Consider the following 22369-nt stretch of genomic DNA (forward strand, 5'->3'; position numbering starts at 1 on the left):
AGCTGAATCATGCTTTCTGGCATGTTTTTGGCAAGTGGTTTTGGGAACAAATCTGCATGTCGAGAGGTACAATCTGCAGCAAAATAGAACTAGATGCTAGAACTATATACAGTTTTCTAAAAGACCAGTTTTATCTTTTTCTCTCGGTGTCCACCAGAAACCACAGGATGTTCAGTCAGAACTAATTAGTCTTGTCCTCACCTATCAGCCAGGTTATCTTTTAAAGAAATTAAAATACATAAAAATCCGAATTAAATTGATTGTAAAGGTGCTTTCTAATAGACACGATGCCGCGAATGAAAGGCTTCAGTTATGCTTTTTTATGAAAGAGTCAGCAAACCCACTTAAGGTAAATGAAAGTTGACACAGTACCATTAAAGTGTATGAAAGATGCGGTCTAGGATGTGCGTGTGCCTCAAAGGATGGGTGGGGCAGATATGGAGATATTAGTACTACAGCGTTTTCAGGATTGCGTCATCTGTGCTGGCAACAAGGGCCAGGTCCCCTCCTCTGGCTTAAATAAGGCCATGTTATGGTGCAGGGTGTGGTGAGAGAGAATAGTGAATCCTCACCAAGGGGAAAGAAAGGCTTCCTTGGTCTTCTCAGTTAAAAAGCTTTTACTCTCAACCCATTCATACCGAAAATTGATGAGTAATGGTTGATGAAGCACAAATGGCCCAAACAGAGCTGTTTGTTTGTAGCTTGGAACCTAGGTACTTCACTGTGAGGTTCTGTTCTTACTCATTTCCAGGAATCACACTGCATGATGAACCAGTTGATTGGGCTGCAGCAGGAGATCACGTTAGTCTCACTTTGACCGGCATGGATATCATCAAAATCAAGTGAGCAAAACTGGGTTTCAGTCTAAGTAACGGTTTGTTTTTAATGAAAAGCTGTATAACTATTACACTGGGCTACATTGCAGCAGTTTACTTGAAGAATGATGTGGCTACCAGGATATTTAAAACCAAAGTGATGCATATCACCTGGCTTGCATGTGCAAACGTTGGAAACATCTGCTGCATGTGCAACGGCAGCCTCAGAAAAATGCTATCAGTTTTCATCCTTTGCCCCAGTGCTGACACCAGTAGCTTTCCAAGCCCTTTCTTTTAGACTACTCCTTGGACATTTTACTTGCCAAATAAATTCAACCTGTGTTGCTAAATAAAACAGAAAATTTTTAAAGAACTTCTCAAATTATCAATCATTCTAACAGGACACATGCAAACAACTGCCATATTGTACTAACAAGTAAATCTGTACGAGTGGAATTGATGGAAACTATTTGTTCAATACATTTAGCTGCTTGTAAGATTTATTTTCCTAAATGTTTTGCTAAGGGGTGGCCTGATATTGAGGTGCAGCAAATCACTTTGTCTCTTTTCCATTCTGTAGGATTCATGCTAAGCATTATGTTGTTGTTGTTCAGGCCAGATAATTGGATCCACAATTTGTTCACCTTTTCTACATCTCAGTTCGTTCAGACAGCAATCTTTCAAGCTACTCTTTGAAAATCTCCTTGTGTTGATAGTTTTTCAGATCTATGCTCTGATATAAGGGAGAAGTGTTGCTGTTTCATAGCAGCAGGGTGGGATTCTCAGTGGTGAAAGGGTGAGGGAAGTCTTATTCTAGTTGTTGAATGAAGTCTTGAGTCAATTTGTTACCTTGACGTCATTCATCTTTTGGAGATCTGTTAAGAGTTGTCAAGAAGAGCTATGGATTTTCAAGCCCTCTTGATATTGATGAAATTTGATGTATATGTTTAATCATGCTGGTTTTTCCTTCCATCATGTTTTCCCATATGGGATTAATTTTCCTTTAATTTTAAATAGCTAAAACTAGCCCCTGTGAAAAAGCTGTGTCTAGTCTACTTACCAACCTGTAACTACCAGCAGCTGTCTTGTGACTCCATGTAGAATTTTTTGGAAATGTGTGTTGCTGAAAGCTCAGGTTTTGAGTCCTGATTATGATGTTCCTTTATTATCCAGAAAATATTTGAACTACAGGCAGCAGTTTGGTAATTTTGGGCACCCTGCAGTATTTTATGCTGTTGAACGGAAGCCCTGAATCTCTGAATGAAAGTCTAATTCTTAAAAATAACTGCACACAGGAAACAATGACATTTTCAGAAACTGATTAGCAATGGACGTAATTGTTCACTGAGCTAGACAGAGCCCTTCATGCATACACACAAAATCAGGTAGACATTGTCTAGGAACGCATTTTGTAACAGGTTTTAATACAGTGTTCCTGGATATGCATGCACCTACAACCCCCCACCACCCTGGTTATATTAAAGTGGTGTTGCTTTTCATTTGCTTATCTTAATCATTGTACTGGAAAAGGATAAATCTTCTATGTTAAGAGAGATCTGTTTATTTGATTTTTTATTTTTTTGTTGTTGTTCTCTCTTCTAGTGTGGGCTGTGTATTTTGTGATCCCAAGGAGCCCATTAAAGTTTGCACTCGGTTCAGAGCTCGGGTTCTCATCTTCAATATTGAGGTTCCAATCACTAAAGGATTTCCTGTAAGTCTCTGTGAAAACTGTGCTCATGGCAGGTCAGGGCTTTGCCTCTCTGTTTGACCTCTTGAATATGACACATTCAGAATCCAGAATTGGTTCTGTCTGTCCATGGGAAACAGATTCTTCTGTAATTTGAAATGGATAGAAGAGGCCACTGTGGCTGTTTATGCATATTCTTGCTGGCTTTTAATACATAGCTGAGCCAATTCAGGGAATGTGAGTTCAGCCACAGCTAGACTTTAGAAGCTAACATCTTGTGGAAATATGATGATGCACTTAAGCGTAAGATACCTTTTAAAATAAATAAAATATCAGTTCATGCTACAGAAATGCACTGAGGTGGCAAAAGCGAAACACTAAAGGATGAAAAATGTATTTATGATGACATAAAATATAGCCTTTGTGTCATGTTGGTCATGATCACAAAGTTTAGGAACTAGGAACAGTTGCTGGATGTGTACTGGATCTCTCACTCCTGTGAGAGAAGTTTTATAATTATGTTTAAAAAATCAGTCTTAAAACATGCTGCTGTTTTCAGCTATTAACACCTAGGATTCTGATTACTGTAGGATGTTTAATAACTGCAAAAATTATTTTCAGGTGCTTTTACACTATCAAACAGTAAGTGAACCTGCTACTATTACAAGACTGTTGAGTGTCCTGCACAAAAGCACTGGTGAAGTGACAAAGAAAAAACCTAAGTAAGTGTTATGAATAGTTAATAATTACTCAAGAAATGGGTTGACATTTAATACACAGTATATCAAGCAGTTTCTACTATGAACCAATTGTATGTTATAAGAATATGCTTTTATTGTTTTAGTTGGTTTCATGTTTGGATTTCAATGTGCTTTACAAACTGAAAAACCTCCTGCCCTCTTGATAAATGCAGAGCACCTGAGAAGTTCAATGACTTAGGCCTAAGGTCACTTGCAGAATTGGGAATGAATCCTTGATCAGCAGCCCTTCACTTAAAGGATTTTTCACTCTCTCTCCCTCTCTCTTTTTTTTTTTTTTTAAATAGTATTTCTTTTTTTACTGTTAAAGCATGGGATCCTTATATAATTCTGGAGATGGCTAACTCTTTAGATGGTCTAAAACATGCTTGACTAGACAGTGTGTCAGTGCAAAACAAATTTAGGGAGTTTTCCCATACTACAACAACAGTAACGTCCCTTTAGTTATTTAACTCTGTATTTGGCTAAAAATGTTATTTGATACATACAACATTTTCAGAATAATCCTTTTCCAGAAATTTCATGTCTGAAACTGTTGTAGACTCCTACAAAGTAATGAATTTTCTCTTTAGTTGTGGGGTTGAAACAAGACTTGATTTCCACTTGACATGAAAAAACAGGTGTTAATGAGATAATTAGCTTCAATTTGTTAAATGCTGTGGTGAGTGCCAAGAAGTTTTTGAAGAAAACTTAGATGCCTTATTAAAATGTATACTCCAGGAAAATGTGTTTTTAGTTTCATGGCTTGGGTTATACTTGAAATCAAGCTTGATAATTATACTGTGCACCTTCTGAAATGATTTTTTTCCATTTATTCAGTATTCTTTTCTTCATTTAACCGTGCATACATTTCTGATAGAGTTTTCTGTTTTTTTACCTACAGGTTCTTGGCTAAAGGCCAGAATGCTCTAATAGAACTACAAACTCAAAGGCCTGTTGCTCTAGAGTTGTACAAAGATTTTAAAGAGCTGGGGAGGTTTATGTTACGCTATAGTGGTTCCACTATTGCTGCAGGAGTTGTTACAGAGGTATGGCATTTTTCTAATAGACTTTCTGTACTGCAGAGGAATGAAGTGATGGTTAAGATCTATTTTACACCTTCTAGCCTAAAAAGTGATTTTTTCCTTCTAAAAAAGAGACAGTGCTTCTGCAAGATGTGAGGAAAACTTGTCATGATTCTGTTTAATTTATTAGGACTAAAAATTACTCTGGTTACAATTTCCCCTCTTTCCCATTGAGTTAACATACATCAATCTTTTTGAAATCTGCCTGTATGAATACACTGGAAGTAGTTTGTAAATAAGAAGTGTTGGCCATTTTTACTGTGTCTAGATTGGGTCCAATGTCTTTTTCTGTTAAAATTAAAGACAGTTGTATATTTGATTCTTACTGATGCCTAAAAAATTTTCTGATCTTCTGTGAGAGAAAGCAAAGACTGTGGGTCTAAACATAAATGTTTTATCTTCTACTAGAAGGAAAAAATATTAATGTCCCTCTAGCTGTCCCGTTTAAAAATCTTGCACATTAAGCAAATTCTGGTACTGAGAACTTAAAACTGAGTAATTTGATGTCGAAACTTGGAGCATGAACCTTTCTGGTTTATCCATGTATGTGTAAAAATGATGTGCTAGGTCAGTCAGAGGCCTTATGGATGTATAATGCTCCTAAAAATCTGTCTAGTCTTAAATAAGATCCAGAAATAGGATGGATTGCTCCAATTTTTCATTAAATTTAAGTTGAGGTGAGTGGGATTCTATTGAGATTTGAAATGTTTAGAACTAGACTAATGTTTGTAGAATTGGGACTAAATAACCTCTTTGATATGTTATTTGGGAATTGCTATTTTATTACTTGTCTTCTTGTTCCAAGAATTTAAGCAGAAAAGGAATTATTTTTTTCCACAACTATATAATACTGAAGAACACTGAGATAATTTTACACTTAGTACTTATTTTTTTTCCATTTGCTTATATTTTTAGATTAAAGAATGACAGTGGTGACAGAATTTCCACCGTCCAAGCAAAACTCAATCAGATATCCAAACTTCAATGTAAGAATCCAATTATTTCAGTTGAAGGAACAAGTGCAATTAACTAGGGAGAAGATGGTGGTGACAAAAGTCGAATTGTGAGACATCTGGGGATCCCTTCATCAGTCTCTCCTGCTGCAGTATAAGATGCCAACTGACAAGGAACTGCAAGTGTTGCACTTCTTGCTCTCAAGAACCTCATTCTCCATGTGGAATTTAGCCCTTAGGGAAGTTGATGGAAAAATATTAGAAAGTTGAATTAGATAAAAAGATTATGAATTATCATGAAACAAACTCCTTACTTCCAGACATAAATTGTTTACATATTTTCTTTGATGGCTTTTTTGCTGCACATTAATTCAGTAAAGTAACTTTATTGGTATAAAATATTTTTAGGTTTGAGTTGAATGCATATTCAGGGAAAAAAAGAACTATTTACCTTGTTTTCAAGAGAATGGCATGTAGTATTATCACGGGATTGTTTTCCCTGTCCCAAAATTTATTTAAGGAAAAAGAAATTTTCTTTTGCTGTGTAGTGGAAGCTGTGCCAACTTTGGCTAATTTTATTTTTTAAACAGTAAGAATAATAAAATAGATTTGTCTGAGCATATTTGTCTCGCTCGTCTTTTGTTATTTAAACACTCCTAAATTGTGTTAAATCATTCTTCACTTACCATAACTGAGAAGTTTCAGAGTAAACTTATGAGTTAAAATGCGAAACTGGCATCCAAGTTGGCTTTCTGAAGAAATAATTTCAGTTTTTCTCATGTTACTCAGTGCAGCGACTGTGTGTACACATCTCTTTCATCCAGACTTAGTGCTCTTTTGAACAAAGGCTGACAGTTTAATCTTATGGTGTCTGCTAAAGCCAAATTATGCTGACTTACGCCTGTGACTCCTTCCTGCTTTTCAGTAATGGGGCAGATGAAGCCTCCCAGCTGAGAGGAGGGTCCTTCTGCCTCTTCCAGCTCAGGACAGACACTCTTTACTGCAACTTGGAAGTCTTTTTGGTAGGAATTGCCAGAGGACCTCAGGTATTTCAGGACCTGTATATGAATGCAGAGTGGAGACAATTCACCATTGCCCAGAGTTAGTGGTGGGAGGCAGGAAATGAAGCACTCGCTCCAGAGCATCGGTCTGTGGGGTTAACCGAAGTAAAGCTCTGTCCACAGTAGTGAAGAACACAAAACCACTATGGTTGTTATTTAGTTCGCAGTCCTGTATGGTCTGTACCTACTCTTCACTCAGGATTTCTTCTTTTTTTTTTTTTGCACTTAGCTGCTTTAGCCCCAATTCAATAGCTACCTGCACTTGATCACATAGATGAATAGTACTGTTGACTGCATGGATATTTGTAGAAGTATCAGCAATGCTTTATGTGGAAATGACTTTTGTAAAAGCTTATGAAAGCTGAAAACTGTTACCTACCAAGTTTATGAATTTTCACTAATTGTTAATGTCTTCTTTATAGACCAAAAGTTGCACTTAAATATTTACCAGTTTCAACATGCTACTGTGAAAGTTTAGGTGCCCTTGTTGGATTCCAGAGGTTTATACTGCCAAGCTCCTGCACTGAACCTCTTGACTTCAAACTTTGATAATGTTTAGGTTGCGCTTAAGTCAGGAGATAGTTTTCAGTTCTAAGGCTTGCATAAATTCCTTAGTTTATGGACAAGAAGTGTGAAACAGGGTGAACCTCTGATAACTCTCTCACACATGTTTGCATTAAATTTTGAGGCCCACTTATCTATCATGACAGAAAAGCTACTGCATGCTTTCCCAGTTTGCAGACTGGGAGAAGCAGAGGTATTACATAATCCAGTTTCAACGTGACTGCACTACCTTTCAACACAGATTTGAACTCTGCCTAGAGGTGCCACTCGGTTGAAGCATAAATGATCTGTTGTTGTGCAATAGAAGCATATCGCCTTTCTTCAATCAAAATATGATTGCATGTTGATCCAGGTAAGACTTGATGGCTTGGCAGTTGTCTAGGATGCAAAACCTTCCTAAACTGCTGATTGAGATATTCACAATCTCCTGGTGAGAACATACTGCTCTCTGGTGTACTGTTTTGATTATCTCTGGAGAACGAGGAGGTGGCATGCAATCTTAAAGCAATTTGATAATTCTCAGCGTTGTCTTGGAGAAAATGTCTTTTACGCAGCTCTTACCAAGCAGTTTAGGTTCTTGGGAAGTTAATGGAAAAACTAATTATATGTAACAGGCTTCTCTATAGTAGGGTGGCTTCCACTGCAATATCTATGGAAGGGAAAGCATGACAGCCAGTCTCTTGCATTTTTTGCAGGGGGGAAAAAAAAGATGAATCTCTGACAACATATAACAGCGTACCAGGCAGGATTGTGCTTCTCAGATGTTTGAGTTGAGTGGTCATTCAGCTGTTTGTTTTATTTGATGTTTGGGGATACTGATGGAAAAGAGTTTCTTGGTAATTAAAATCTTCTGGTTTGATAAATGCATTGGTTTTGGGATGCAAGGAAAAGTATTGATAATAACAAAACTGTGAACATGAGCTGCAGACATGCTGGTCTTAATGGTATTTTCTTTTGTCTGCAGACTCTTAGAAGTAGGTTCCTGGCTAGGTGTTTGAGTGTTATTTTGTTTAGTTGTTGCAGAATGTCTTCAAACTGTAACTTGAAAAACTGTTACAGGATTCCCCTGTCAAATAATTTTTTTTGTTTCTTTTTTTCAGTACTTTATTTCCTGTAGACAGAGAAAAGCTGGTTTCCAGCAACTATGCTGTTTTTTCCTCCTTCAGCTCCTGAAAAAGAACCAAGTGTCACAGAAGTTCTAACTTTTTTCCACTTTGCTCTTTCCTGCTGTTGTTGCCAGGGTTTGTTCCCACTTGTAAGCAAGTGGTGCAGAGAAGACAGAGGGAGGGGGGAGGAGTTCGGACTCACTGTGCAAATACATACAGACATACTAATCTAAATTGATGCCTTGTTGAAAAAACATCATAGGTGAAGCAAGCAGCCAACAATGGCTCTCTCAAAGGCTCTCTTAGTACTGGAAAACTTCATAGGTGGCAAATTTGTTCCATGTTCCTCCTACATAGATTCCTATAATCCATCCACCGGAGATGTCTATTGCAGAGTTCCAGACAGTGGCAAAGAAGAGGTGAGTACTATCCACATGTACAAAGAAGTGAAAAATGTTAATGCGTGTAGCAATAACCTTTTGAGTGAGTGAGGCTGGAGGTGAAAGAAAAGAAAAATTATTATTTCAATGCTTAAATAAGTAAGTTCTTGATTATATTGTACTATTGTGTAATTCACTGCTGATGCAGCAAATGCTGTCATTTTTTTTCATTTTGCTATTAGAAAGTTATGCTCTGGATTCTGGTGTGAATCAGTAAAGCTTCAGTAATTTGCATGGAGCTCCTTTAGCTCACATGGTAGGAGATGCCTTGTGCATAAATTAATAGTAACACCCAGACAAGCTGTAAATATAAACAATCTGTAAGTGAGAACACTGTTTATTGATCTCTTCTGTAAATAAATTTAGAGGCACCATATGCAACTGTGGTCTCCCTTAGTGTCTTGATGATTTGCAGTTTTCACTTAAAAGGGTTTTTGGCTTGGTGTCTCTTCTCTGAAGATGGTAAAAAGCTTTCAGGCCTGTCTGTTTTTGACATTAGCAGTTGGGTATTCAGTGTCTGTGATGAGTGCGTTTCCTTATAACATACCCTGTCCTCTGCATCCATAGGGTTTCCTGGCCTTGTGCTCTCTACTGGGGTGAATGTTTCCTGGAACCCTGTATGTATTCAGGTGTGGATAGGCAATGATGTTCATCAGGGGAGCTGCAGTTTCATTGATGCTGCTTTATAGGGGACCTACAAGTCTGTGTCCAAAGTAGTGTTTCAGACTTATTGAAGAGGGAAGTGACCACAGAAGCTTGGATAGCACAGAGGGCTTGGAAAATATTGTCAAATAGTGGACAGCATTTTGAAAATGGTTTTTAAAACAAACTACTACAGTGTATAGCTGCTCCCTTCACTTGCATTTCAGCCTTATTGACAGCTTCTCTCAGCAGAAACCTTTGCACTGTAATTTCAACTGGGTAAATATTTGTTAGATGCTGATGACCAAGGGTTAAAGAGTAGCAGGTTTGTTGGAATACATCTGTGTAAGTTCATTCCAATCCTAATTATGCCTGAAAAGTATGCTCTTTGATATGCAGGTGCAAATCTTCCTGTCCATTCATTTGCAAAATCATTAAAACCAGAGAGATCTGAGAATGTCAGAGGCTGATGGGCACTCTAAAGATACAGTTCAAACATCCTAAGAGCAATGCTTTTCTCTTGCAGCTTTCTGAGTCAGTGTTTGTGTGTAGCAATGGGAACCCAGTTTAGAGACTTGTAAATTTGGTGAGTGCTTTAGTCCTGACTTTAGACAACTATACAAGAAGATTGTGCTCTGCAGAGCTGGCATCTTCTGGTGATTTATGGAATGTGCTGAAGAAAATGCAGTCATATACTACTCAAGGTTATCTAGAGATACCAAAGTAAGCATTTAGACCAGAGTTCAACAAAGGACTCAGGATGCTGGTTTCTAGCAAGGCTCAATGTCCAGTTGCATATTATCTTGGTTAATTTTACTGGGAAGTTAGAAGGTGAAACAAGGGGAGACAGCAAGTGTGTTGCTGACCCTGGAGCTTAATGCAGGTCAGATCTGTGGCCATTTTAGCCACTTTCTGCCAAAAACATTGATTTATTTTTTTTTCTTTTTTTTTTGAATTTTTTTTTTTTTTTTCTAGTGGCTAGTTTGTTCCCTAGCTAGATATCTTAAGTTCTACATAGCAGTACCACAGCAAAATGAGCAGGTGCCCTGTATATCCAAAAGACAGACTGATGAGGACTAACTATTGCTGGTGAATATCTACTTTGAAAGCACTTCTCTTTAAAGAACCTGTCTCCTGCACATCATCCCCTGCAGAAGCAAACATCTTATCCTGAGGGCAGTTCAGCTTGGGTTATTTTGATAGCAACCTTTTACAATGGGTCTGGATTGTGTGTTGTTTCTCTGTGTCTGTCTCGTGCAGAAGAGGAAAGCAGAAGGAAGTGTTTCAGACACAGGAGTTCATAGTTGAATTCTTGCGTGTGTTTTCTTTGTGGCTTGACTTTCTTTGCTGGTTTTTGCTAGTCAAACTAAGTAACTGTTCAACCTTTGTATGCTTCGTTCTCTACAAATCTCTCTCCTTTTTTTCTCTTTTTCCTTGATGAATCTACTGCCACTTAATTCCCTCCTTTGCTAGTTTTCTCCTCTGCTGTTTGTCAAAAAGCAATACTTTGGTCCTTCTAAACCCACTGAAGGGTTAAAAATGCAGTATTGACTATCTCCTCTCCTGGCAGCACCTGGTGGAAAAGGCCACAGATGAGAGGACAGATGAGCAGCAGCACAGGATGGGAGGGTTGAAAGACAAGTTAATTAGTGAAGGTGGTATGGTTTCACAGAGGGTGAACGTTTTCAGGATAGCGTAGCATCTGCACTGGACTCACTCAGGAAGCTGCAGTTCCCCTTTCCCAGGCCTGGTTTGGTCCTGCTTCAGCTGTTCAGTGGCTGACAGCCTGCTGCCATTGGCACTTGAGCAGCAGGTTGTTGAACTACAGTGGAAAGAGAAGAGTCTAGGTTTCTGAGCTTGGCCAGTGATCCATGTGACCCTCTGCATGCTGGTGTATTTCCCACCTCGCCCCCTGCACTGGTGTTGTTCTGGCTTTCAAAATCTGGGTGTTATTTTTACAGGGCCCATACATTCTGATGTGTGTGAGAGGGGGAAGGAGAAGAATTAGAAAGATTTTATTTTTTTGCTTGTTTGAACTTTTGTGCCCTCATTAGTAAAACGTCTTTGGAGTATCTGTAAAATATTTTGTGATTTTTTGTTCAAGACCCATCACAATCTGAAGGAACAAATTTGAAACTTAGTTTTGTGGAATTGGTGGATATGAGCCTTCAGTCACTTCATGGGAACTAGCAATATGGCAACATTCAGAGAGATCATAATGATCTGATTAATATTACATCAGCATCCTCCTAGTTATTGATTTTGACAGATCTCCAAAACTGAAGAAATTGTATGAGAAAAATTTTGGGACCTCAGCTAAGGCAGCTTTGACTAAACCACCACTTTGATGCATATATTAGACATTGGGAGTATTGAATAAGTGATGTATAGGAAGCAAAAGTTGGGAAATAGGGCAGGTAATTAAAATATAGAAGGATATTGATTAGTTAGTGTGAGACTGGTAAACATGAAGTAGGAGCTGCTTATAAGTTAACAGATGAATGATGCAGGTAACTTCCATTTAAGAGTCCAGACGAAATGACTGATGGGACAGAAAGCCTTCTGCTGAATTTTAATCCTTTGAGGATGGGTCTGCTTCAGAAAAGTGCTGGTAATCTGCACACTGAAATGTCAGGCTGAAGGACCAGGCAGCAGTCATGTACATCTCAAGGAAAATACTGATAGGAGTGGTGTGCATCTATGTAAATGCATGTAATGATTCGTATCTGTAGGCTTTGTTAGGTGTCTGGCAAGAGAACTGACTAAACCCCAACAGCTTAAAAAGGAAGTTTATTCTTTTTCTGTGAGGTCATTAATGACTTTCTAGCTGTGATAAGGTAAGATAAAATTTTTCTCTGAGTGTCCATTCCCTAAATATATTGCTAGTCCTTGCTTGAACCACATGGTAGAAATCAAGAGCTAGCAGAGCATCCAGTCAATTTCTTCCCCAGTGCCTTACTTTCATCATTGCCTGGTGTGGCTGAAGTCTTGTGTTGCAAGGGTTGTGCATGTTTAGACTGAAGCTGCATTTGCTCTGGGGAGGTTCTTGCTCTTTTCTTCATGAAAAACAATATTTTTTTTATTTGTTCTGGCCAGTGGCACCTGATGGTGCAAGCTGACCAGTCCAGCATTTCTTTAGGCCTGGTGGGTGGCTCACAAGTTGCTGTAATTTGGAGAAAAACAAGGAGTTCCAGTGGAAGTTTGTTTTCTAGATATTCTGTTTCAGTAACACTTCTTGAGTTATGGGGTAGTGTCTTGGTAACAATGGAGAAGCTCTAAGGAGTTGTCATCTTCCCAGAATGTGGTTTGGATTATTAATCCCTGAAATACTAATTAATCTGATGAGTGTTTAATATTTTCTTAAACCTTTTGCTAGCATTCACCATCCCTCTTTTGCTTTTTTAGGTGGAAGCTGCTGTCAAAGCTGCCAAAGATGCCTTCCCAATTTGGTCCTCAAAAAGCCCATTGGAAAGATCTCAGATCCTGAACAAATTGGCAGATCTGATTGAACATGACCTGGAAGCATTTGCACAAGCAGAGTCAAAGGATCAGGGTAAGAACTGGAACTGCAGATTTCAAATACAGTGTACCTTGCTGAATATTGAAATGGAGGATTTGGATGACATTTTTCGCATGGTATGAACTGTTGGAGCAAATTGGAGTTGATGTGCATGAACCTTGAGGAGGTTTTTGATTTGGGATCCCTGGGGCATTCTTGCTTTTCAGAATTGCTGACTTTTACTTCAGTTGTCAGATATTTGGAATGCATTACTGCATGGGGAGCTGTTGTCATTGACTACAGTTGCACTGTGCTGGGGATTACTTGGGTGCAGGACAAAAGAGATTTCCCAAAAGACACACAAATCAACTTTCAGAGCAGACTATAAAGCAGTGTTTCTGTCCATGACAACAGCAGCATGTTTGTTTTTGTTTCAGGAAAAACCATTACTTTTGCCAGAACGGTGGACATCCCTCGGGCTGTGCACAACTTCCGATTCTTTGCCTCTTCCATCCTTCATCACGTCACAGAGTGCACCGAAATGCCAGCCATGGGCTGTGTGCACTACACCTCGAGGGCACCTGTGGGAGTCGGTATGATGATCCTCACATGCTGAAAAGCTTGGCAGAATGTCTGCCTCAGTAGTGTCTCAGCAAATCAAAGATTTTTTTTTAAAGCATTTATTGTCTCTGAGTCATGTGCTAAACATGGGCTTGTCTGCCAAAGCATCAGCAACTCCATGTAAAATCAGTTATGCTACCTCATGGCACAAAAAAAAAAAATATTGAAAATTTTGCATGCCTAAAAAGCTTAATCTATTGCTCTCACCTTCACAATCTCTGTGTGTGTCTGTGGGTGAGCATTACAGCTGTGAATCAGCGAGATGTGCAGAGCGCTGAGGTCCTGCTCCAGCGGGGAGAGCAGGATACCCCTCTCCTTTGGGAAAGCAGTAGGAGTCTGTGACCCGAGGGCACGTGGGTGAATAAACCACCCTAGCTGGAGAATTGCTGGACTCGGCCACTAGATGCTGCTGCTGCTTCAGAAAATAAAGTGGTTGTCCTGAGCTGACAAGTAACGGTGCTGTAATGATTTCATTGTTAGGTTATGTTATATATAATATAAATAACATATAACATTAAATATATGTAATTTCCCCACATTTACTCTTGAACTTAAAACATAAAATTGGCTAACTTAGAGGACCCTTTTAAAAATTTTCTTGAGCAGTGGAGAATATGACTTTTTCTGGTTAAATTATTCTCATAAGGAAAAGTCCTTACTGCATCAGCTCCGTCAAACAGAAAGAAATCCTGTGTGACAATTACAGATTTTTTTTCATAATTTCCTATTAATATCCAAAGTGAAAATATTCTTAAAGGCAATTACTTAAAATAATTCTGGGCATTCAGCAATTCATTGGAACAGCAGTTTTTACACAGTGATAAATTTTGTCACTCATAAGTTAGACTAGAATTTATCTGGAGAATGTGTACTATATGTTATACAGAGTTTGTTTAATACTAAAATTGAAAAAAAAAAACAAAACCAAAACCAGCTTTAAGGAGCAAGAGAAATCAGAAATATGATCTGAGCTGGCACATTTAGCATGGAGAAGAGAAAGCCCTTGGGGGACCTTAAGAGAGCTGAAGGGGGACTTTTTATAAGGATGTGTAGTGATAGGACAGGGCGGTAATGGCTTAAAACTGAACAAGGGTAGGTTTAGATAAGATGTTAGGAAGAAATTCTTTACAGTGAGGGTGATGAGGCACTAGCACAGGTTGCGTGAAGAAATGGACAATGCCCCAAGCCTGGCAGTGTTCAAGGCCAGGTTGGATGGGGCTTTGAGCTACCTGGTCTAGTGAAAGATGTCCCTGGGGGGTTGGAACCAGATGTTCTTTAAGGACCCTCTCAACCCAAACCATTCTATAATTGCTTTCATTTGCTAACACAAAGTATTACCACAGAGCAGTTGTTGTGAATTATTTTTATAGCTAACCTTGCATTAATGTTCCTGTGGAACACTACAAGACTCCCTGAGAATACAAGATTCTGCCCTGAAGAAGGTGCAAAACTTATTCAGAGTCCTGCTGATCGCTTTTAGAATCATTTGCACAGACCTTTTAAGGAGTTAAAAGAAATGCTGAAAAGAAACCCTGTGAGAAATGCTGCACATTTATTGTACATTTGTCTGGAAATAAAAGCCATAGCCAAATTCCCTTCATAGATCTGAATTGGTGTATAACTGCTTGAGGTCAGAGAAATTAGTTATCCCAGCAGACTGACCTCCCGTCTTTGTGGTTTTATTTTGTAGCTGGTTTAATCAGTCCTTGGAATTTGCCACTGTATTTGTTGACTTGGAAAATAGCTCCTGCCATTGCATGTGGAAATACTGTGGTTGCCAAGCCAAGTGAGATGACGTCTGTCACAGCCTGGATGATGTGCAAACTCTTGGAGAAAGCAGGTAAGTCCTATAGCATGCTAAGGAGCAGGAACAGAGTGGAAATGCTTGTCTGTGCACTGGGTTGTTATTAGTTGCAGAAATCAGAAGGTGCTCAAAGGCTTTGGGAAAGACTCTGGTTGCACTGGAGAACAAAAGTCTTTCTATGTTCTCAAACTGTCCTGTCTCCCCAATCCAGCTATTGCTCTATTTTTTCCACTATCTTCTGATGAAAAGTTTTGCTCCACCTACACTCCACTTATGAATGTCCTAAGTCTGTGGTGCAAACAAAGGAGCCATGAGAGAATAAAGGCATGAGACGCAGCTCTTAGTAGCTCTGTCATGGCTGCATTTGGTGTGCTGTTAATTAAAACTGGGAGAACAATTGCTTGTTCCCTGAATGACTGTACACTGTGTCTTTGGTGATGCATGTCAGACAAGCTGGATTAGTGGAACTGGTTTTATCATTTAACCCATGACCCATAGAGCTGTCTAACATCATGGGTTTCAGCTACTACTGAAGTTAAAGGTTAGTATTTTTCACTCTTGAGCTGCTGATAACTTTCTAATTTCAGGGACAAAATGAAATTGACACCCTTGGAGCGACAGGAGGGGGTACAATGACTGTGTGCCTTTGTTCCCATCAGGGGTGCCTCCTGGGGTGGTGAATGTCGTGTTTGGAACAGGTGCCAAGGCAGGAGAAGCCCTGGTGTGCCACCCCGACGTGCCTCTGCTCTCCTTCACGGGCAGCACGCTGACGGCCCAGCGGATCACAGAGAAAAGTGCTCCGCACTGCAAGCGGCTCTCGCTGGAGCTGGGGGGCAAAAACCCCGCCATCATCTTCGATGATGCCGACTTGAGCCAGTGCATCCCCACCACCGTGAGGTCCAGCTTTGCCAACCAGGTGCCTCCCACCCCTGTAACACATAAACCCCGTTGGCAGCAGGAGGGGCGCCTCTGAGGGTTTGTGTGCATGCGTGCACCTACCTTTGGATCTGAATCTCAAATTGTCAAGGTCTACTTCAAGACCGTGTTTGAGAAAATCCTAAGTAGAAAAATGTGAAAAAGGTTTCATTATTCCACAAGGAGGGAAACAAAGTAATAAAAGGCTCTTCTTTGTGCCCTCTGTCAGAAGATAATAACAAAGTAGATACATTTCTTATCTCTCAGGGAAGCAGCTGCTTTAAGTCCCACTGTGCAAGTAAGTGGGAAGGTTGTTGATTTGGTAGAATTAAATTAGGGGACTTCCCCCAAAATTTTACCAACATTATTCTTCCCTCATCACCACCCTCAGAGAGAGAACGAAATCGTATCTGGACAAATGTTAGAAAAATAGCTTGGTATCAGAGAGAGATTATCAGGAAATGAAGAGAGAGATCATTCAGAGTTAGAAATAATTTTTTCTATAAAAAATGTTGGAGAAGAAAACATATAATCAATAAAATTAAATTTAGTTATGGTAATGAGTGCATGATACTGATAACTGTTTTGCCTTTTCCTTCTCCTTTCGTTTTTTATATGGAAAAAATCACACTTTTCAGTGCTGGTTAATGTAGTTTACGCTCCCAAGGATGCAGGGTGACAAGTGAACTGGGTTGTAATTACTAGTACATGTCAATAGTGCAATGTAATATGAACCAATATTGTTGATATTTTGTTTGTTTCTTTCTTTTTGGTAGGGTGAGATCTGTCTCTGCACCTCCAGGATCTTTGTTCAGAGGGGAATATACAGTGAGTTTTTGAAGAGGTTTGTGGCAGAGGCAAAGAAGTGGAAGACTGGGAATCCCTCAGATCCTACCATCGATGTGGGAGCACTAATAAGTAAAGAGCATCTAGAAAAGGTGATGTTACCCTGAGTTTATGTGGTACCATCTCAGGGCTACAAAAGGTAGTTTCAGGAGTATGTGGGAAAGGATCTTGCCATCTCCAAGATTAGCTCTGAGGGATGATAACTCAAAGCCTTTATAAGGGATCTTTTTAATGAGGTTTCTGTTGCCTGTGGCTTGGGATCATGTGATTACTCTGAAAAAAATCAAATGCTCTGGGGAAAATTATTTAAAATGGCAAAAGAATATTTCCTCCTGTTTGAATGAGATATTTCAAATGGTTTCTAAGTCCTGAATTTATACTCACAAATCTTAGAGTTCAGCATTTTCTTGTGTTTTAATAGTGCGTTTACTAAGATCACTAATTTGCCAAATAAGTTAGTTGACAACGTAAAAGTTTTATTTTTATGTCACTCTGGCAAATTCTGGTTTGTACAAAACAGTTTCCTAGAACTGCTTGCAGTAATTCTTAATGGTCTGTGTGTGGAGAGCAGCTGAGATGGTGCACAGTTAGACACAGTCTGCTTTAGTGGCTTATATCAAATGAAAGTTGTGGTGTCAGAGTTCAGGGAGAGCAGATGCTCATATCCCAGAAGTCTCTGACGCAAGAAGCTGACCGAAAAACCACAGAGTGAGAGAAAGCCAGACCTTTGATATGCTTCCTGATGCCTCGGGAGGTTCTCCAGGTTCCCTTGTTCTGAAGTAGAGTGGTAGAAAGACCCACTTTCTGAGGTTCTTGGGTCTGTAGCACCACAGAGAACTTCCAAGTTTTACCTACTAAAATGGCTACAAGAAGAAAAAGATAAGGAAGTCCTGTGGTATCTCTGTGGTCTTTCTGTAAGGAGAGAAACAAGGAAACGATTTCAGAGCAGCAGAAGCAGATCAACAGTACGTCCTATGTGTTCAAGGCAGCAAGCATATGGTAGCGGCAGCCACGGAAACATCTTTAATCATTTATTGATGGGATTTTCTGTAGCATTCATGGCTTCATTATCCTAGTGGCATGTAAACAATTAAAAAGCCTTGCCTGTGAGGCAGGAAAATACTACTAATTCCTTGAAGTAAATGAGTGAAGCGTGGCATGGGAAACATGGCAGGCTGTCCAGGCTCCTGGGAGAAGAGAGGGAGGCTCTGGGACCACTTGTGTTTTCATCAAGGGCTCTACCCTTTTGGCAGAACTTAGTGGGAAGGGCCAGCTAGGCTGGTAAGTGTTAGGAAGTAGAAAACAATTGCTTTTTTCAGCAAGAAATACGGAGCTTTGCATGCACAGAAACTAGCAACAAAAGTTAGGGAATGCTGCCCTCTGTTGTAAGAGGGCAGCATGTTCCAGCTGGAGATGTTCAGGGGCTCCTGCTGATGTGTGAACCCTTGGGATTTGGTGTCCTTTAGCAGTGATGTTTTTCTGCTGCTTCCCCAGGTAAGGAACTATGTGAAGAAAGCCCAGGCTGAAGGAGCCAAAGTCCTCTGTGGAGAGGGAGTGGATCCTTTGGCCCTCCCACCTAGCAACCAGAAAGGCTATTTCATGTTGCCCACAGTTATTGCTGAAGTCAAGGATGAATCTTGTTGCATGCAAGAAGAGATCTTTGGTCCTGTGACGTGTGTGGTAGCATTTGATACAGAAGAAGAGGTGATCAGAAGAGCCAATGGTGTGAAATACGGCTTGGCAGCCACAGTGTGGTCCAGCAACGTGGGACGTGTTCACAGGGTGGCACACAGGCTGCAGTCTGGATTGGTGTGGACCAACTGCTGGCTTGTGAGAGATCTGAACTTGCCATTTGGTGGGATGAAAGCCTCAGGCATAGGCAGGGAGGGAGCAAAGGATTCCTACGAGTTCTTCACTGAGGTCAAAACCATCACAATAAAGCACTGACATGTGTCAACGGAAGTATTTTAGAGTGAAATAAATTACAGCAATTTGAGCTTTCAAAAATGGCTCCTTAGAACACAGGCTGCTATTTTGGCCATTCCTTTCTTGAATTTTGGTCAAGTAATATCATCCCAAGTGCTAATGTTAAAGTCAGCTTTTCGTGTCAGATGAGAAGATCAGTATGGACAGCACAATCAACCCATCCCAAGCCAGATGACTTGCCTGTCTTACAGGTTCTAAATATTTTTGATATTTTTTATATTCCTGCCTCCAAAATCTGTCTCTTTAAGGCAGATTGGAGAAACTGTAATATATGACAGTAGCTCTGGTTGGTGAATTACCTTGAGGGACAAAGTAGCAAGCACTTAGACTGATATTGTGCAGAGAAATGAGCTCATTTTCGCTCTAAACAGGGTGGTCCACACATCCACCCGCATTGCACTTCACTGATATCTGACAAGGATTGGTACTACACTAAAAGCCTGAGGAACTACCTTTAATCTACTAAGTGTTTTTAAACCATGGGGTCATGACTTTCTCTTGCTATTCATGGAGACAATAAATGTTTTAATTATAACCTTTATGGTAGGGACCTGAATCATCCTAATAGCTGTTCTCTGACTATTTTGAAATTAAAGCCTTTTGTCACTTTGAGACCTCAGTGATGGTGGTTTTTACATCCCTACACAAAAATATGGCTACATCACAGACAGCGTCACTCTTCATTAATAAAACCTAGAATTTAGTCCTGAGAGAATGAACTGTTGGAAACGTTTGTCACCAAAATTTAAAACCAACTTCCAACTCTTTCTCATTTGTTTGCAGAGATTTTTTAAAATCTGGTATCTCACAAACTTGTTTGCTTTCAACAAAAAGAAAAATAGACTTGGATACACCTCCACATCTCTGGATGCCACCTGGTTGCAGAGCAGACCTAGCAGCCAAGTTGGAGCTGTGGGCATTTGATGGGTTTAGTACAAGAATCCCCAGCTGAAGGCATGTGAAGGGAATACGTAAAAATGATAGGCTTAGTGAATTGATGAACTCTGAAGAAGCATTAACATTTTATTTTTAAAATGCCTAGGTCTATTCATGACCATGTGGTGGCAGCAGAACACCTGCTTTGGTGCTTTTAATCCCCAGTCACTCAGCTGGGAGGGGAATAAACAGCCATATCACAGCACGTTTCATTCTGCCAATTTCTTTTCTATTTACACATCCTGTTTGGAAGAGCATAAGAACCCAAAAGCTGTGAAACAGTTTGTTAATTGGGGGGCGATGGAGGATGCGGGGGCCAGACGTTTTCAGCACCAGCAGATGTGATATTGCACAATTAATAGAAATGGATGGATACCTTCCCCCACCTGGATCTGCTCTAGGATCAGGTTTAATGAGATGAATTTGCTTTCAGGGGTTGATTTTATCTTTGCATTAGATGTCATGGGAGATTTCTAGATGTGTTTCACATCCTGGAGACAAAGGTCTGTGTGTTCATCTATGTGATTCTGGCCCAAGACACCAGAGGTGGAGTAGTGGGTGGGGTGGGGACAGAACTCTGCAGGACCCCCAGCTGTGGGGTACGGAGGTGGCGGCTCTGTGTCCAACATGATTGTGAAGGTTTCTCAGAGGTGAACTTCTGAGAAGCCTCATTCCATCATCTCTGTGTCCAGCCCCTCATAGAGGAAAGGGAGGTCTGCTGGTGCTAATGATTCTGCTGACTTTTGGGCAGGAGGGAGAGCCCATGTGAAGATACAAAACATTGTCCCTTTCTGCATTTTCCACCTCCAGTGGGTGGACTCCCTCCTTCTGCAGTTAATGTGCAGTTCAAGTACCTTATTTATTCTGCTATTTCTTGCCCTTTTAGATTAGTAGACATTTGCACATTTGCTTGTACAGGTGGGAGGGTGTTACTCAGTGGGGAAATTTCCAGCCAGCAGTAATAGGTAATTCTTGCATTTCCCATGCCTACCTCCTCAGATCCTAGCTCCAAAGGGAGCTGCTGGTTGGTGCTTGTGGCAGTGAAACAGGTGCCATGGGACAAGTTACCTGCTTGTACCAGGAGCTCTCTGTGGGCACAAAGAGTTTTCCTATAAGAAGCTTCTGTAAGAGCTATGAGCAGTGTAGCAATGTGTATGGATAACTGTCTCATCTTACAGATGAAGCAATCCAAGGACTTCTTCCTACAGATAATGAAGGTGTCTATTACAGCTGCTTTATTTCTGAGTTTTCTGCTCTCACTCAAAGTGGACAGTGAAGAGGATATCCTGGAGGATGAGGCAGGCTGATTCAAATCAGGAGGCTGACGGCTCTTACAGAGCTCTTCAGGCTACACATTCTGGAATTTTCCAACATGACAGTAAAGCTTTTTTTTTTTTTTTTTTTTTTGTAGTCTGCCCTGGCTTGTGCATGGAATCATGTGGCCATTGTGAGGATTTGTTTAATTACTGTTATATAAATCTCAAAGAGTTGCTCCATCTGTTAATTCTTACTGATGGAGTGAGTACAGTTCTGTTTAACACTAGAAGATTATCTCGCTGGTGTGAGATGATTACTTTACATGGGGAGGTCTTAATATATTTGCCATCCTTTACAGCTCTCAATTAGCATAGGGTTATTTTTTGTTCTATTTCAGATCTTTTCTCAGCCTGTTTATATCTGTACCCAGTTATTGTATAATGCCTGAAAGCAGCTTTGCATAGGGAGACTCTGCATATTGTTTGGAGAGGGAACACATTGGCTCTAATGTTTATATTCAAATCAAGCTATGTCCATGTTCCCACAGTGTTTATGACTCAGGCAAAGTAAGACATATTTGTAAAACTCTCAGGGATGAAAACAGATTTGACTTTTTGGGTCAGAGAAAGTTTCATGCCTAACTTAAAAGTGCAGAAGCTAGTCTGTAAGCTAGTCTGGTTTTAAAACCCAAGCTTTGAATTTCCAAACTTCAGAAAGCTATACCTTAAGATTCAACTTCACAGGCAGAGTCAGGTACTTAAGACTTTCCTCTTAATAACAACAACAAAAAAAAGGAATAATGAAAGAAAAAGACACTGGGATTCTGAGAAAACTATGAGGAGTTTCTTTCAAGGCTTGTCTTCAGGGCTGAGGTTTTAGTTTTAGTTCAGACTTGAAGCTTGAGCTCAACACCTATCTCAGCTCTAAAAGGGATGCTGGCTGAAGAGTCCAAGTACTTGTCCTCAAGCTTCTTATTAAATTTATGGATTTTCTGTGTGGTGGGAGAGTGAAAAATGAAAATAGAATGAAATTTTCTTAGTCTTAGAGTAAGAACATCTAGGTTTCCACCCTAGATGGTAATTAAATATGCTATAGAAAGCTAAATATAATGAATAAAGGAAACCAACAACAGTTGCAGGAAATTCTGGGACATTTTCTTCATTGAATTTTGTTCCCCTCCTTTCCAAGCATTTGTTTTTGTACTTGAAGGGTGATGTTTGTACTTAAGGGACAACAATGCACAAGGTTTTTTCTAGAATACATCAAATCTCTGTTGGTAACAGCTGTAATTTAGGCGGAGATTGGGGTATAATGAGAAAAAGAGGGAAGCCATGCAGTATTATAACTGGTTAGACAGGATGCAGAATCTTAATTCAGCTGAAGGCTAGTTGTGCAGCCAGACCATGTGTATGGTG

At 39.9% G+C, this 22369-nt stretch overlaps 2 protein-coding genes across 2 annotated transcripts in view; both read left to right on the forward strand.

Moving 5' to 3' along the window:
- HBS1L (HBS1 like translational GTPase) overlaps nt 1-5897 on the forward strand; it is a 58982-nt gene extending 53085 nt beyond the window's left edge. Inside the window, exons 14-18 of the mRNA XM_005518369.3 lie at nt 752-842; nt 2418-2526; nt 3124-3224; nt 4144-4288; nt 5240-5897. Of these exons, the coding sequence (XP_005518426.1) occupies nt 752-842; nt 2418-2526; nt 3124-3224; nt 4144-4288; nt 5240-5251 (458 nt within the window). The 3' untranslated portion in view covers nt 5252-5897. The remainder of the gene's footprint in view (nt 1-751; nt 843-2417; nt 2527-3123; nt 3225-4143; nt 4289-5239) is intronic.
- A 2357-nt stretch (nt 5898-8254) lies between these two features.
- Nucleotides 8255-19806, forward strand: ALDH8A1 (aldehyde dehydrogenase 8 family member A1). The gene is made up of 7 exons (XM_005518366.3): nt 8255-8427; nt 12496-12643; nt 13027-13182; nt 14901-15050; nt 15674-15930; nt 16706-16867; nt 18270-19806. Exons 1-7 carry the CDS (start codon nt 8290-8292, stop codon nt 18720-18722), a joined length of 1464 nt encoding a protein of 487 aa, XP_005518423.2. The 5' UTR covers nt 8255-8289; the 3' UTR covers nt 18723-19806.
- Nucleotides 19807-22369: the final 2563 nt, after the last annotated feature.

This window comes from Pseudopodoces humilis, chromosome 3 (assembly GCF_049639895.1).
Source record: "Pseudopodoces humilis isolate 2021_Gansu_Grassland_sample_001 chromosome 3, ASM4963989v1, whole genome shotgun sequence".
NCBI classification, from domain to species: Eukaryota; Metazoa; Chordata; class Aves; order Passeriformes; family Paridae; genus Pseudopodoces; species Pseudopodoces humilis.